The following is a 16411-nucleotide window of genomic DNA, read 5'->3' as shown; positions in this document are numbered from 1 at the left end:
TCCCAGTGAGCATAAGGGCTATGAATTGGCTCCATCTCGCTCAGTATCTGCAGTGCAGTGAGCTGGAACAAGTCACCTGGGGTGCTGGTGACAGCACCTGAACATGAGCCAGCAGAGTGCCCTGGTGGCTGAGAAGACCAGGGGTCCCTGGCCTGCATCAGGAATGGTGTGGGCAGCAGGAGCAGGGAGGTCATTCCCCCCTGTACTCTGCACTGGTGAGGCCACACCTTGAGTTTGGGAAGGATGTTGAGACGCTGGAGTGCGTCCAGAGGAGGCAATGAGGCTGGTGAGGGGCTTGGAGCACAAACCTAGTGAGAAATGGCTGAGGGAGCTGGGGTTGTTTAGGCTGGAGAAAAGGAGACTCAGAGATGACCTTATCACTTTCTACAACTCCCTGAAAGGTGGTTGTGGTCAGGTGAGGGTTGGTCTCTTTCTCCAGGCAGCAACTGACAGAAAGAGAGGACAGAGTCTCAAGCTGTGCCAAGGGAAATATGGGTTGGATATCAATAAAAAGTTTTTTACAGAAAGAGTGATAGAGTACTGGAATTGTCTGCCCGGGGAGGTGGTGGAGTCACCATCCCTGGATATGTTTAAAAAAGAGAGTGGATATGGCACTTGGGGCCATGGTCTGGTCGAGGTGTTAGGGCATGGGTTGGACTTGAAGATCTTGAAGGTCTCTTCCAACCTAGTCATTCTGTGAATTCTGTGAATCTCCTGGCTTATATCAGCGTTCCTAGATCCAGGGGATTTCAGGGGTTGTGGCCCTGCTGATGTGACTGACAAGCAGGATGGAATTCCTTCTTTGAGAGACTGAAATGTGTGTAAAGCAATAGGGTAGTTTCTCTTGTCCCCTACATCAGTTGCTTTATGTGACCAACAGTTTCTTCTCTTCCTGACAAACTATTATTTTGGACTCCTTTTGCAATTTTTCTGTTCTCCCCAGGATTCATATATTTAGCTACAATTTTGGCCAACAGGAACAGTTTGTGATGAAAATTTTGTTGTGTGGGAGTGTTGATCTGCTGGAGGGTAGGAAGGCTCTGCAGAGGGACATGGACAGGCTGGATCAATGAGCCAAGGCCAGCTCTATGAGATTCAACAAGGCCCAGTGCCCTTGGGTCATAACGACCCCATGCATTGCTACAGCCTGGGGGCAGAGCAGCTGGAGAGCCACTTGGCAAAAAAAGACCTGGGGGTACTGGTCAGCAGTGTCTGAACATGATCCAGTGTGTGTCCAGGTGAACAAGAAGGCAAATGCCATCCTGGCCTGTACCAGGAATAGTGTGGCCAGCAGGACCACGACAGTGGTTGTCCCCCTGTACTTGGCACTGGTGAGGCCACGCTTTGGGTTCTGTGTACAGTTTTGGGTCCCTCACTGCAAGAAAGACATGGGGATGTTTGGGCATGTCCAGAGAAGGTAAAGTATGTCTCTTAACTAGCAGGATACCTGTTGTAAATTACCCATATATAAAGAGGGAAATTTTTCATTATTTCTCAAAATACTTGGAAGTATGAAGCTGAAGTCACTCTGTATTAACAGTATAGCAAAAAGAATAGGTATTTTATAGTTAAATAGAAGAATTTTTGTAAACTTATGAAGTCATAAATAGTGGATGTTTTAGAGTAATTTGAGTTATATGAAAGGAAATACAACATGAATCAATGCTCATATCTGTTTGTGTAAATGATTCTGCTTTTGTTTCTTGCAAATTAGCCAATTGTGAAAGGCACAATCTGGAAGGGTCTTTGACAGACTTGCTGTTTGTAGATGTTTCAGTGGTTTAGAACAATGTACATCATTCTCCATAGTTATGCCTTGAAGCACTTTGTTTAGGAACTTAGTCTTGAATTGCAGTGCTAGTTTTGGCAATATTTAAAACTATATTGTGAGTAAGGCTAAAGACGACAGCTGTCCTACTACTTCAGAGAAATTTGGCACATTTCAGTATTTGGCAGGATTATTTACAATTTTTGATTACAATAATCAGAAGGCCTTTCTTTTGATATTCATTATTTTCCCCAATAATCCTGTCAGCAGGACCTCTCCTTCTGCAATGGGAATTTGAATAATTTTTTTTCCCACATTGAAAGAACAACAGCATGTTGCTTTTGTTCCAGCTGTGTTTCTAGACCTCTTTACATTTTAATTTCTGCCTACATTTTCATCCAGCCTGGAAAGCTAAAGTAGGCCTTAAAAGGAAATTATTTATGTATGTTATGAAGAGTGTTCAGACTTTCAATGTTACTGGGATGGATGTATTCTTACCTTTTGTTTAAGGTTAATTTTAGGCATTTGATTTCACTGGGACACAGAAGCAAAAGCAGCAGTCTAAATTCTCACTTTAGATAACAGAGACGTGTCAGTACAGGCTGCAGAGGTGGAGCTGACACTGATTGCTTCGAACTGCTGATCAGCTAAAAATGTCTGAGATTAAAATGCATTTTAAAATAGTTTAAAATAATTGATACAAATAGTTGTTAGGTTTTGCAGTTGAACTGCATGAGTTTAACCACAAGAGAGCAGTATCACACCGGGTCTATGTTGCAAGTCTTAAAATAAAAAGGAATTCTGCTTTGTCAGCATGAAATCTCACAACAGAATTTTAACCCCTTTATATTTTTACTTTTATAGTGGTATACACTAAATTATAGGGGTAGATGATTCTGTCTTACTAGCATTGTGATGAACTGTATATATGTTCACTTGGATTAGTAAAATGTCAACACCTGACTAGTTTATTCTCTTCACAAAATAAAACTGCCACTTCATTTTCTGGGAGAACAGGCTGAAGATTTTATGTGGTGAGTCAGAGAAGAGCTTGACCTGGCACTAATATTTTTTCTGAAAAAATATCCTCTTTATCCCATGTAAAATGGTCATTGGAGATTTCTCTTTGTGGTCCAGTACACTTACAATGAGCACTGTCACAAAATTGCATGGATTTGTATACATAACTTCTAGCTTATACAAATGAAAATATGCTGCTTTTTACTTATTAAAAGTCAAAGTGACTATGGGGCATAGAAACTCACATTTTTTTCTTTCAGATGAATCAATATACTGCTCTTCTATAAACATATGCATTCTTTGTTCTGCACATGTACACAGTGACTTGAACAAGTTTAGGTGCATCCCTAAAGCTGGGTAAGGGAATGTTTGCAGAACTGGGCAACTTTTAACCTCCAGTAATGTCAATCTTTAAAGTGTCAACTTCGTTCTTCCCATCTGTGCTTTCTCTTTGGTAGTCGGCATTTTATTTAATGGGGAAAGTTAAACTGGATTGATTGTTCCCACTTCTCTGTTTCACTTTATAGTTCTCATGCAGTAACACAGCAGCTGTGTTTGCTGGGAGGTAGTTGCCACTGAGCAACAGCTGCTGGCATAAAGGAGCAGTAGGAAGAAATTTAAAGTAAGCTTAGTTTTAGTTTTTTCCCTGTGTTACTTTTGCCTTACGGCTTTTTGATGCATTGTTACCTTACAGTTTCCTGTTTTTTCTATAAGAAGCACTGTAGAAATAACTGAAATAGCAGAGGTTATGTGTTCTACTGCTGAAGTGAGGGGTTTCTGTCCTTTGGAATATAGGGGTTTTTTAATGTGCATTCTGTTGTTTCTTACTCAATTTTGTCTGTCTGGTATTTCACTCATCTTTTTCCATTATCCATTTTCTAGCAGGTGTTTTTGCTTGACTTGCATACCATGTTTGACTGTCATCTACTTGGGCAAGTTTGATAAGCCAGGCTGTTTTTAAACTCTTTCTTTTCTTGTAAGGAAGTGTTTGTGAAGAGAGGTCTAGCTGAATGTTCTTGGTTTTAATTTATTAAGTGGGGAGTTCCTTACCAGCATGTACAGTGGGAAAATAATCTCTAGCTCAGTATTTTGTGATACTGAAAATAGGTAGTTTGAAGATGTACTTTGGTTTGACTCAGGTGAAATGTGGGCTTTATCAACATCCCCTGTTCCTATCTGCTCATTTGACCACTTCAATAACTTTCATCCATTTGTGCTTGCTTCTTCTGTCTGTTCCCCTCATAGGCACTGTCTGCATGTATAAGAATTATATTAAGGCTTTACTAGTTACATTTCTGAGGAGTCTGTTTTTTCAAGACCTCTAGCAAATCCCCAGCCCATTTATTATTTATTATTTCTCAGTAGTGGCATAACCTTTTATTTCAGATTTGAAGAGTATACTTTGTCTTTACGATTATTTTGAGTATATTAGAGCAATGCAGTTTACACCAAATAATCTGCTGCATAACCTGGGTTGTTGCTGAACTAGTTTTTGATGTTAAATTAGGTTTTTGAGTTCACAAATAAAAGAATATATTGAAGATGCATTTACATAAGGTGAGCAAGATAAACAGAATTTGTGAGATCCTGCTTTGTGCCTTGTGAGCTCTCGGAGCTGTTGCTAGGAGAAGAGCATGGTAACAGTGCTCTAAGCTAGTAGTTGCCCAGGGAACCCAGAGACACTTGTGCTATTTCTACACATGTGTACCAACTCACAGCATTTTTCTTCCATGTACCCCCTTTTTCCTCTTCTCTAGTGTAATAAAAGATGTGGAGGATCTTGGCCACAGGACTAAGTCCTTTGTCATCCTCCAGCATACAGGTCTCACAGTCAAGTCTTAGTAGGTTTGAAGAAAATGCTTGGCCAGATCTTGACTGCACGATAGCGGTGAATAGCTGACCCAATACAGGCTAAGGATGATGAACATCACACCTGGTCACACGCCCTGGGACTTCCATTTGGAAGTTGTTGCTGTTCCATTGCTTCAATATGAGTAAAAGTCTCACTTAGGAATTGCATAGATTTTAGGAAAAGTGGAATGTATTTACTTGGAAAAAACCCAGGATCACTAATTACCACTGAAGTAATTATCTGATGGAGGAATAAGTTAAACTCTGCTTACTAGAACAAAAAACTTTGAACTGCAGATGGCTAAGCAGTTTAAATCTGCAAATTCTAAAGAAGCTGGCTGATGGACATATCTGGCCCTTTATATTTACTTTGAATGAACTTTTGCAGAAATTCAGAGAATTGTGTCATCTAAGTTTTCTTTTTAAGAAAAGTGGGGTAAGACACAACTATAGGTCAATTGGCATGTATCAGTTTTACACAAAAAATCTGCACAATAGTATCCTTTTGCATAGTTGGAAATACTTAGATAACAAGACTGATCTCTTGTGACTTTATTGTAAAATAGATGTTTTAAATCATCTTTAACAAAAATAGTTGCAATAGAACAGCATAAACTAAAATACAATATTTTTATTACCCGCAAAGTAGATGTTAAATGGATGTAGAACTGATTAGCTGGCAGATGAAAGTAATCACTAGAAGGAATCTACTACAGATTGTAGAGAATGGTTCTGGGCTAATGCAGTTTCATATTTTTAGTAATGAAATAAGTGATAAAATTTGTGGGTAATTAAAACCTGAAATTACATAGAGAGAAATAATGAAGATGTGAATGATGGCAAAAAGCCACAATGATAATGCCATAGCAGGTTAGGTCTTCAGAAGGAAAGTACAGTCAGCTGAAAAGCTATAAAGCTGTTTCATTCAAATTGTATTATTTCAAAAACAGAAAATCTGTTTGCAGTGACTTGATCTCTCTGTGAATGCATGAAGATAAAAAAAAGTGCTAAATGCCTCTTTCTATGATAGAGAGAAATGTAATATTTCTGTCAACTGGCAACTGTAGCCAGTTGTAGGAAGTGAAAACTAAAATAATTTAAATTAGAGTGCATTTCAATAATGAGTATGACATCCACAGTGGGAAGTGGTAACTCTTTGTTTCTTCTCTGTAGTAGAACAAAATGCTAGTTTGACAGTGACCCAACTATAGAGTGAAACTATTGTCCCATTTTGACAGTGCCGCCTTCCTTCCTCAAATGTTAATTTTCTAGTGTATTTATCATAGATTGTCTCAGCAAGAGAACAGCTCTTACTGTATTTGTTTTACATCTCACAAGTGCTTTAAGTTTCACAGAGTAACTTGTTTTACTCTTGAAGGTGCAAACTCTTTGCTGATATTCAGGTATTTAAGAAGACTTCATTCCATCATGAATCTCAGTAAAATTTAAGCTTGTAGATGTGCCATGCCAGCTGAAAAATTACATCTGCATTATTGTATAAAATGTCCCTGAGAGTAATGTAACAGCCACAGGCAAAACTTCAAGCTGTCAAGTAACTCAAGAGTGATGATGTAATTTCTCCCTTTAAAATAATGACAATGAAGTATGAGAAAGAAAGAATTGCAGTTGGATTGGTAAGGAAAAAACTCAAATGAAAAACAAAACAAAACAGGACCCCAAACCCCTAGCAACATATATAGGTCTTTTTAAGGAACTTGGAGGGGATCGACTCACTTTTTCCACAAAACCATAGAAGTTGTGCTCCTTTATTAAAGTAAAAGCTGCCCTTTCACATCTAGCTCTCTTCAGGATCTGTGATGATTTGCTTTTTGACCTCTAACATGAATCTGTTACTAAATTATTTCTATTGTAACAACTTGTCATAGGAGGAGCGCTGGTGTCCCTTGTGTGGTTCCTGATCCATAACTAGAGTGCTCCAAGTGTAACCACAGTGCAAATAAATAAACTACACCTCTGTTTAGCATTTCTCCTAGAGAGTGACTATTGAGTTGCCATAGTCAAAATGCCAGATAATTTTATTGGTGGTTTGTATTTCAAAACCTGTCAACATAAAGGTCTTAGTAGTGGAACTGGTCAGAAAAAAATGGAGGCTATTGGTCACACAGGATTATATTGTAACATGTTTAGGTCTTGGGCAGGTGGAGGTTTGGCAAAAGGCAGCTGAAGTCCAGACACTTTTCTTATGCTTCAGCCTAAGTAAACATTAATAGTAATATTATTGACTGTTCTTCCTTAAAACAGGAAAACTGAAAAACTGAAATACTCTTTAAAAAAAGAAAATATTTAATACTATTGCAATGTATGTTTAATAAAAAGTGGGATAGGAATTGAAGCAGATCTAAACCTCAAGAAGCTGTTTCTCTTGAAATCAAAAACCCAGGCTTTATTACAATAAAATCTCCAAAGTTTTATCTAGGGAGAACACAGGATTATCAAGGAAGACAGAAAATAAAAAAGGAGTTGTGACCTTGCATGCAAGTCCTTGCTTCCATTTAACTCGGTACCTTTCTGAGCTGCAGCAAAATCTCTTAGGCCCTTCTTGTGTCTGTCTGACAGCAAAAGCTCACAAGAATTTTATTTACTTGCCACATTCTCTTGAGTCACCTGTGAGCTTCTTGCTATGACTCTCTTTCATGAGATATCCCACAGTTTCTGATCTTTCCATCTTCCAAGTAAATCCAGAGCATCTTAGAGAAGAAAGAAATCCCGGTTTCTCTTGAGAGGGAGGGGGAAATCACATTCTTCTTTAAAAGAATATAACATATGATTGGAATCATAATAACTACCATCATTTCCCAGATCAAATTATTTTTTGTGTTGCTTGTGATTAGTTGGTGTTTTCAAGAAGCTGGCCGTAATTAGGTATGGAGGGAAGGGAATGAGGGCAAGACCTCTAAGAAAGTAAAAATGAGGCTTGATAAGCAGTTTTAGTTGTCTCCAGATAGGACTCCTGATAGACCAAGCACAGAGGATTTGTGAGGATCAAAAGGAAATCAACTACACAGCTTCTTCTTATCCAAGTTTGTTCACTTTAATTCACTAATCCCTTCAGGTAGCATAATTTCTGTATTATCTTTGTAGTTATAATGAGTTTAAATGAAGGAGGTGTATTTGCTCTGTTAAAATTTTAGAACATACTTTTATGCACCCAAAGCCAATGTGTCACTTAGCCGTTTTGAGTGGCTGGTGTACCCATCCCAAATCTTATTTATGTGTCTTGATTTATTTAATATCTGCCTTTATGTAGGCAGACTTCAGGCAGTGGCATTGTTGAGGAAGATTTCATGTGGGAGCTGGGGTGGTTACCATGCACATCTGTGTCCATAAATTAAGCCCTAGCACTGATACAAGGGACTCCAAAGCACTGGAGTGCAAGTGGCCACTCCTTAATGGTCCTTGCAGAAAGGGAGCCGGTGGCAATGACTTTCCTGATGCATTGAGGGAAATAAATGTGCTGTGCAAAGGTACCAATGAGGGCAGTGGTGATCCCCCAAAAGAATTCACATCTTCAAAGAACCTCATCCCAACAAAAGCGCACGTTCTTTTCAAACAAAGTAATTCCACTCATGTTTTGGTCTCTCGGCTGAGGATACCAGTGGATCTATTTTATTTCCTTCTTCTGCTAGAAGCTGACTTGAAATATATTTATCCAACACAAAGCATGACAGATATAAACAAGTGATCTTCAGGACAATACTTTCTCAGTCTGCCCTTGAATCTACCATATGGTTCAGTACTTCCTATTTTCTTTGCATTTCGGTTGCCTAATGTGGACTAGCTCCTGAGACTGTCTGCAGGTATTGGCAGGTTTGGTTATAGAAATGAGGCTGGGAATCAAATGCATGTCTAGGTGTAGTACATTTTTCTTTTTGGTAGCTGTATTTCTTTCATAAATACATTTATGTATGAGCTAAGCTCATAGGAATCATCTACACATACAAATGGAAAATCTGGATTTGGAATGTAACAGCTGCTGAGCAGCATCAGTAGGTCAGGAAAGCATAATTTTAAACTAATGGTGGATTTAAGTATTAAAGTGTATTTTCTTCAGGATTACAATTTTAGTAATATTTATTTGTAACCAGGAATTCTCTTTTTGTTTCATGTAAATGTTCAGTCTTTTAACCTTTTCTGTGTGGTTAAAGGTTATTATATTCTTATGGCAGCAACTTCCATATGTACTGCTACACTTTGTTCTAGCTATGTTTTGATTTGGGGCAAGCAGCAGCTCTCAGACTACCCAAATATTCTGCATTTTTTATTTTACAGGTGGTACTAATAAAGCTACAGTATTTTCCCCTCCTCTCTCCCTCATAGAGGTTTTTCGTGATTCAAATTGCTTTTTGCCACCCTTTACGCTTCCCACTCTTGTACTTGCACTTTCTAGAGAGGGATGATTGGTATACAAATTGAATTTATCTCTAGGTGGTATGAGTGCTGGAAATAATAGGACAACTCCCCTGTTCATATAAATTCTAACACTCCATTTTAGTTAACGACTTCTTAAGACACCCAGATCCCCATTCCAATCTAGTAGTACAATATAGAGCTCTGTAGAGTACAGGATTCAAAGCTCCTCTTGAAACTGATTTAATTCTAAATTAATTTAAAACATTAAATATAAATAAACTGTAAATTCTGACATGAAATTCATCTGCTGTTGTGATACTTCCTTGGGTGTTTAGGTCTGCATGGCCTTCCATAGACACCCAAGGTAGCTTTTAGGAAGTGCTGCTGCTGGTAGCAAAATCCAATTGGATTAAGGTGTTGCATGGTGTTCAACTCTGCTTAAGAGCCAAACTAGCCCAGGATACAGTGAGATGATCCACTGGTTTTACTGGTAGAGCCACTTTAAACTCTTCTCTAATACATTCATTTGCTGTTTGTCTGTCCCTAAATAGCTGTTTGAGACTCTACGCAACATTACTGAAAGATTGAGAGGTGTAGAACTGGGGACACCATAAACCTGTTTTGTTGGTAAAACCAGGGTATTTTGTAATAGCACTCATTTTATCTTGAAGAGGATTGGGCACTGGAGAGACCCTGCCTTCCTTACCTTTAGCTAAGTAACGTCTGTCACATAACTGATTGTCACATGCATACTATTACATTGTTTCTTCTCATGTTGAACTGATACCTTTCCAAGATTATCCATCTGAACTTTAAACCATAATTAAGTTTTTGGCTAGGACAAAAATATTGCCATATAATTAATTTTTCTTTTGCTGTACATTGATGCATTTCAACTTGCTGGTCTGCCTTTTTGTTTTGAACCATTAAACATCAGCATTCATCCAGACAGTGCCTGTGCAGAGTGGGAAATATTGACTTAGCTGTACTTGAAAATAACTCTGTTAAATCTTACGGATTTTTTAAATGTTACGGAAAAAATAGTGGTTTTCCAATGGTGACTATGTAAAACTACTCCTGGAGAAACCATCAAAACTTCAACCCTATATAGGACAGATCTCTAAGGGGCTTCATTCTAAAATCAATTTTGCAGTTCTGCTTGCAACTGGGGGACACAGGAAAACACTGTGATTCTGAAGGGTGGATGGTTTTTTTAGAAAAGTTTAAAATGTTGGCTAAATAGCACTGAAAAAAAATTTATTTCCAGCTCCTGTATTTTGTTCAGTTGTAGTATTTGCATGGCACGAACTGTGTGAGTATTGTTACTGAACACTTTGAGGTACAAATTAATTCTGGCTTTAGAAATGTGTCAGTCAAGAAGAGTCCCTGCAGCAATATCCATCAGTGATGACAAGTATTTCTCACTTAGAAATACTTATCAGTGTAGAATATCAATACTTCTCATATTTTCAATTAAACTGCACAAGCTTCTGTCATGTTGCACATATAAAGAACATGGTCTGAAACAGAAATGAGAAAATGGAGATTAAAACTGACCGATGATCCTAAGGAGAACTCATTACTGGAACTGAAACAATAGTTTAAGGAAAACTCTTCTTTAAACACTTAACCAGGGAAACATTTTCCCTGGGGTTTGAAAATCCTTCTACTACATGCTTGGGAAAATTACATGGAAATGCTTTCCTTGCTGGGAACTCCATTCATATTCATACAGCAAGTCTAAGGGGAAATTTAGAGAAAAGTTCTTCTCAGAAACAGTGAACTAGGAAAGTGATTATTCTGTTGGTAGGAAGGAGAGGCAGTGAGAGAATGGATGCAGTGGGACTTTTGCTGCCTTGTCAAACCAGAATGTCTTCTGCAAACGAAGGAGATCCTTCAATCAACTGGCTTTACCAAAAAACTTGGAACACTTCACTTTTTTTTTTATTAGTTGTCATTCTTCGACATGATGAATACTTACAGCAGTATGTTAAAAAAGATACAGTTAAGTCTCTTGGCATCACTGCATAGCAGTCACAGCATTTTCACACAATCTAGTGCTTCCTTTCAGAATGATGCATATGGCATATATACGCACATATGGGGGCTGATTCTTGGTCCCAGTGAAGATGGGGGGACCAGTGTTTGGCCCATAGAGTTGTATAAGATATGTGACTATGTATATATAAAATGCTTTACAATAAACATGACATATACAATCTTGAATTCAAAGATAAGCAGAATATATTTTACATCGAAGTCAAGCTTACGCTCTTGCACTTAAAAGTTTATGTACCTAAAATATTGGATGGATTATAGAAACAAAGAGCAACAGTTTGCACCAAAGTAATCAGAATACATATTCATGGCATGAAGCTTGCCTTGTGTTTTTGTTTTGTGTTTTGGGGTGGCTTTCTTTTCTTGGATTTGCAAGGCTTTAATTCAAATTTAATTATTCATTTTTGTAGGCCATGGGTGACGGACGTGGTGACATGAGGAGGGGAATGGGCATACTGTGGACAGGATTTCTGAGCTTGAGAGGGTTTCAGGCTGTCAGGGGCTCATCTATTCCCAGGGGAAAGTTCCTGGGAACAGTTTCTCTCCAGAACTGTGTTACTGTAAAGAGATAATATTTCTCAAAACAATACTGAACAGATGTCCTGGGTGTTTTCTGTGGTCTCACCAATGGGACCAAAAAGGGGTGCTGTTCCTTCCACCAGTCAGGGTAACCTGGTTGGAAAAACTATGTAAGGGCTGAAAGAACCCCAAATAAAAGCTTTTCAGCCACAAGGCTTTTCAGCCACAGGAAAATGGGTTGCGTGTGGTGTTCAAACTTGGACTCTTGCCCAATACCTCCTGTCCTCTAGTGACAGGCATACGTTATGGACAACTCAGTTGAGTGACTTAAAATATAAGGCAATAAATTATGGCTGGTACCCTGGCTGATACCTGAAAATAGAATTGTGACTACTTGAGTTTCTCCTTTCTGAGGAGAATTCATTTGGAAGGGCTAAGTGTCCATTCTGTGTCTAATTTGATGGAAACTTTAACAGGAATTTAAACCCTCGATTGCAAAAGCTGGTGAGATAACTATGCAGTGTAACAACAGCCTTATCTCATTTACAGCTTTCTCATTAATCCCTGGGGAGGCTTTGGTTTCCTTCATGAAAACCAAGTTTATACAAAAAGAATTGATCTGTGATGTAGATTAGGTTAGACACAACTGCAGATCATGTGTTTTTTTGGTTTTTGGGGTTTTTTTTTCCTCCATAGATTCTATTTAATCTCAGCTACTCCTGTCTTTGATCCTTGTATTCCAAAGATACGTGTTGTCAATAGTCCTTTTATTCCCCATCTGACTGGTGGCTGGACCACTGACACTTAAAAACACAAAGGTAGGTAAAATCTTTGCTTAATGACAATGCATACATATGCATTATTGTAACCAGCCTAAGATTTTCGCTTGTTATCACAAGGCACAGAATTTCCTCTTGGATGGTATGAAATCTTCATTTTTAGAGGAGCTAGATTTTAATTGCATTTGTAGGCCATAAAAACATTTTAACATCCTGCTTTTAACAGCTTTTTTTCCCCTCTTCCTATGTATGAAAACTTTAACGCAGTTTGAAAACTTCAAAATCTCTCAGCTGCACTGGCCCAGTGGGAAGGGAAAATAATTTGCAAAGGCCTTCTGTAAAGTGGCTGATAGGGCTGACACCACCAAAATGTGTGTTACCTGCATAGCATTTCTATTCTGTGCACCAGCAGCCTGTTGGCACACTGGGGAGAAGCCCGAGGGCAGAAATGCTGTCCAAACCAGAGAATACCTAATGTATCACACCTGCATGTGCTGAGCACTGGCGCTGTTGGATTGGCTGGTACCAGTTATGGTTTCTACGGGAAATCAGATGGTTCCATTTTGCATTACAGGCCCCAGGGAATCTGGCTGCCAGGCATCTGCTGCCAGATCCTACCTTTTCCAAGCACTTCTGTATGGAGCACCTGAGGCAAACTGGCCCAGGCCCAAACCTGTGTAATGGGTTTGGCTCACAAGCAGAGAAGCGTTGCTGGGGCCACCCTGAACCTCTTTCAAGCACTGTTTCATTAGATAAGGTGGTTGAAATCTAGCTGGTATGTTCAGTGCACAAAAATCCCCCACAGCCTGATAATTTTCAGATTTCAGCCTGATGATTTTCAGAAGAGCTTTTTAAAGTTGGAAAGTCTTAACTGGTGGTAAGGGCAAACTTGTAATGGAACCTGTAAGTTCCACTTGTAGAAAAGAGCTTGGGTTTAATGTGGCTGTAACAAAATTTGATTTGTACCTAAGCTTTCCTGTTGGACCTATTTTCTGGAAGTTCTTCAGAAACAGCTCGACACTGTTTCTGTCAAGAGCTTTTTAACCTGCTAGACACTGGGTTTAACTAAATTTCAGAACCTTTTAAAAAAATTCTTTGAAGTAGACGGAAAAGGGCTTCCATTTCTTAGTAAAAAGACAAAACACAGGAAATTACATCCTTTTGTATGGACTTAAGTGCTTCTAAGCGGTGCATCACATTGCTCACGTAACATCCTAATAATTGTCCTACATCTGTCAGGAAGCAAAGGTACACCTAAAAAGCTGCAAAGTGGTGGTGCTTCCACCCCCACCACCTCCCTATGGTTAAGAAGACATTTACATGCTGTAGTTAGAAACAATTTGATTCTACTACAGCTCTCTTGAGTGCCCTTTGCTTGATGTTGTTCCTCTATTTTATGAATCTCATTTAGATAAGTGGGAGAAAGAAGCAGTTTTTCTATTGGTTGTACCTTACATAACAGTGGAGGGGTGGAAAACCATTGCTGGAGTGCTTTTGTTTGCTCATTGTGCTTTGCCCCTTTTTACTTCGCTGGGTTTCAGCCTCTTTTCTCTGAAGATACATACAAAGAATTAGTGGAGTAAATCATCCTTCACTAATACTTATGCTTTTTATTTTCCTCTAAACATATCAGTCACCTTATGAGCAGGAACTTTCTCTCATCAAGTCAGTATCTCCTGTAATTTAGAAAAACATATTATATTTTATTATATTTTCCCTTGCACTTCTGTGAGTCAGCATCTTTTTCGTGTTTCTCAAACACCAACTTAAAAAGCTCTTTCTTTGTTGGCCTCTTCAAGGTCTTCACATCCCAACCTGACTATCCAAATGTGATTACCTGGCTGTACCTGCTCATTCTTTTGGACAGCAACTGTACAGATCTGATGTATGGGGAGTTTACAACAATGCTGTACTTCACCAGGATGGTGTTATTCTTCCTGGGGGCAGAGGAGCGGGGGACAATCCCTTTGGTGCAACAGAGTAGTGTCTGAGAATACAATCTCACTGAAATGGTGGAAGCTTAAGTAAAGTTTAATAAAGACTTTCGGAACTGAGGTTGTTTATGGCATAGTTAAGGCCAAGTTATCTTTCACAAACATGAGATCATAGAAAATTCCACAGCCACTATAATAGCTAAGAGGATTTTTTTTTTTTTAATAGTCTGACCACAACACATTTTTTTCCTTCATTGACTGAGACTAATCTAAAAAGTCAGTTGAAGTATTCTTTTAATTAAAAGAAAAATACAAATGCATTTTGATGCTGACTATCTAAGGAGGGAATGTGGGGAAAAAATCAGCTACACTGCAACATCTCTCAAGAAAACAACTGAATTCCAGAAATAATGTCATGCTTTGTAGATCACTAAGCTATTCAGTAAAAATTCACACTCTTGAATAAATGGTAATCAGGCTGAACTGTCAAACCATGTGGTGTTGCTGTGGTGCCTGGGTAGTTTTTTTTTAACTTAAAACTTCAGGCTCTGTGAAACATTTGCCTAGACCAAATGTGCAAGGTGCCATGGATTAACAACACGGACCCATATGGAATGTGTTTGAAGTTTTCAAGAAGTTATCCTGCCAGACTTCATTCCTTAATGACCTCTGATACACCTTGGATAGTGGAAAGGCAGTTCAGAATCATATCTTGTAATCGTATGATTTTGGCAGCTATCAGAAGATGAAGGATGCTAAAAGTTAAGGCTTTTATCCACAAACAATGGTGTATATTAATAAACTCTATACCATATTTACAAATGCTTTCTCTTGTATTAAAACTAACAGTATTCTGTTCACAGTGCCAATGTTTTTACAGGTAGCAATCATCCCACAGTACTCCAGTATTTTGGCATGGGAATCAGTAGCGCTTTCTATTTACAGAAAATGTACACATATGAATATAAACAGGTAACTTGAAACAGTACTCAAAAGATAGATCTGTTCGTGTTTCAAAGGTTTAGACTGTACTACACCTTCCCTTTTGGCTGTGAGGGAATGCTGTTCCTTGCAATGAGAAGATGCCCATCTTTTATCCAAAGTGGCATAAAAATGATTACCAAAACGAGCCTTGTTACACTGGAGGTGTGTATATGGAGAGTAACCTCAGTCCAAGGTTTATAGATCTGTTGTTTAGTGCACAGAATACAAAAGTTAAAAAGGTTTTTAACTACTAAAACAACCCGACTCTCTGCCCTCTGCGAGCACCATCCTGCTCAGTCCATGACCTCTGGATGATGGAGATGCTGGTGGTTTCATGTGCAGCCCAGCTGCCAGCCTAGAAAGGGTGTGGCACTCTGGGCCTATATACATATGTCACAATATGACTTACGGTAAATGAAAAGATCACCAAGAGTGCCTCTCTGTGCCCCCTATTCTCAGCAATCCTCCCTGCTTCATGGCAGTCAGAACTGGCCTGGCTTCCCTGCTGCTGACAGGGACTCCGCACCGGGGCAGTCTGGGGTCAGGAGTGACAAATGGCATCAGGCATGCGCAGAATGGAGAGAGGGGAGAGGAACGTGAAGATCAGAAAGAATCCCAGCAGAACCATGGGTGTGTTCATGAGGACCCTTAGAGCTTTGCCATTTCTTGCCTTTGCACGGTGTTGACAACAGGCTCCTGCTCCCCAGGACCTTGTTTGCTGCTGTGACCAAGACGGAGATAGCAGTGCTAGAAGGAGAAGTGCAAAGCTGACACTAAGGAGTCTCTTCTTCATTTAAAGTCTGTTCCTGGCTGCCAGTCACTTGGCCTGAGTGGTCGTTGCTCCTACTACTGCTGTGTTGCTTGTGGAGCAAACCTCTCCACTTGGCCTTGTTCCTCCTGAGATGGTTTAGCATATTTTCAGAGAGGGGTGTGTTGCCTGTAAACTGGGCCCACCTCTCAAAGAGCGGCTCAACGATGTATGTCATGAACCCTGGAGAAACACACAAGGGACAGCTGGTGAGCAACAAGTTAATTCCAGAAGTGCACTGCCCCACCAAGTACCTCAAAAGCACAAAGCAAGGTAAGTGGCTAAAGCCCTGATGAGAAATAACAGCAGACATCAATTC

General features: G+C 39.2%; 1 protein-coding gene across 3 annotated transcripts in view; it reads right to left on the bottom strand.

Annotated features, from left to right (window-relative positions):
* Positions 1 to 5258: 5258 nt before the first annotated feature.
* The window catches only part of PDE7B (phosphodiesterase 7B), a 175225-nt gene continuing 164072 nt past the window's right edge, over positions 5259 to 16411 (bottom strand). For all 3 annotated transcript variants that reach the window (XM_014263431.2, XM_005518485.3, XM_014263432.2), the window contains one exon: positions 5259 to 16275. In XM_014263431.2, coding sequence (XP_014118906.2) covers positions 16058 to 16275 — 218 coding nt within the window. In that variant the 3' untranslated portion in view covers positions 5259 to 16057. The remainder of the gene's footprint in view (positions 16276 to 16411) is intronic.

This window comes from Pseudopodoces humilis, chromosome 3 (assembly GCF_049639895.1).
Source record: "Pseudopodoces humilis isolate 2021_Gansu_Grassland_sample_001 chromosome 3, ASM4963989v1, whole genome shotgun sequence".
NCBI classification, from domain to species: domain Eukaryota; kingdom Metazoa; phylum Chordata; class Aves; order Passeriformes; family Paridae; genus Pseudopodoces; species Pseudopodoces humilis.
The sequence above is the reverse complement of the archived record's forward strand: the minus strand, read 5'-3'. Positions and strand labels throughout refer to the sequence as shown.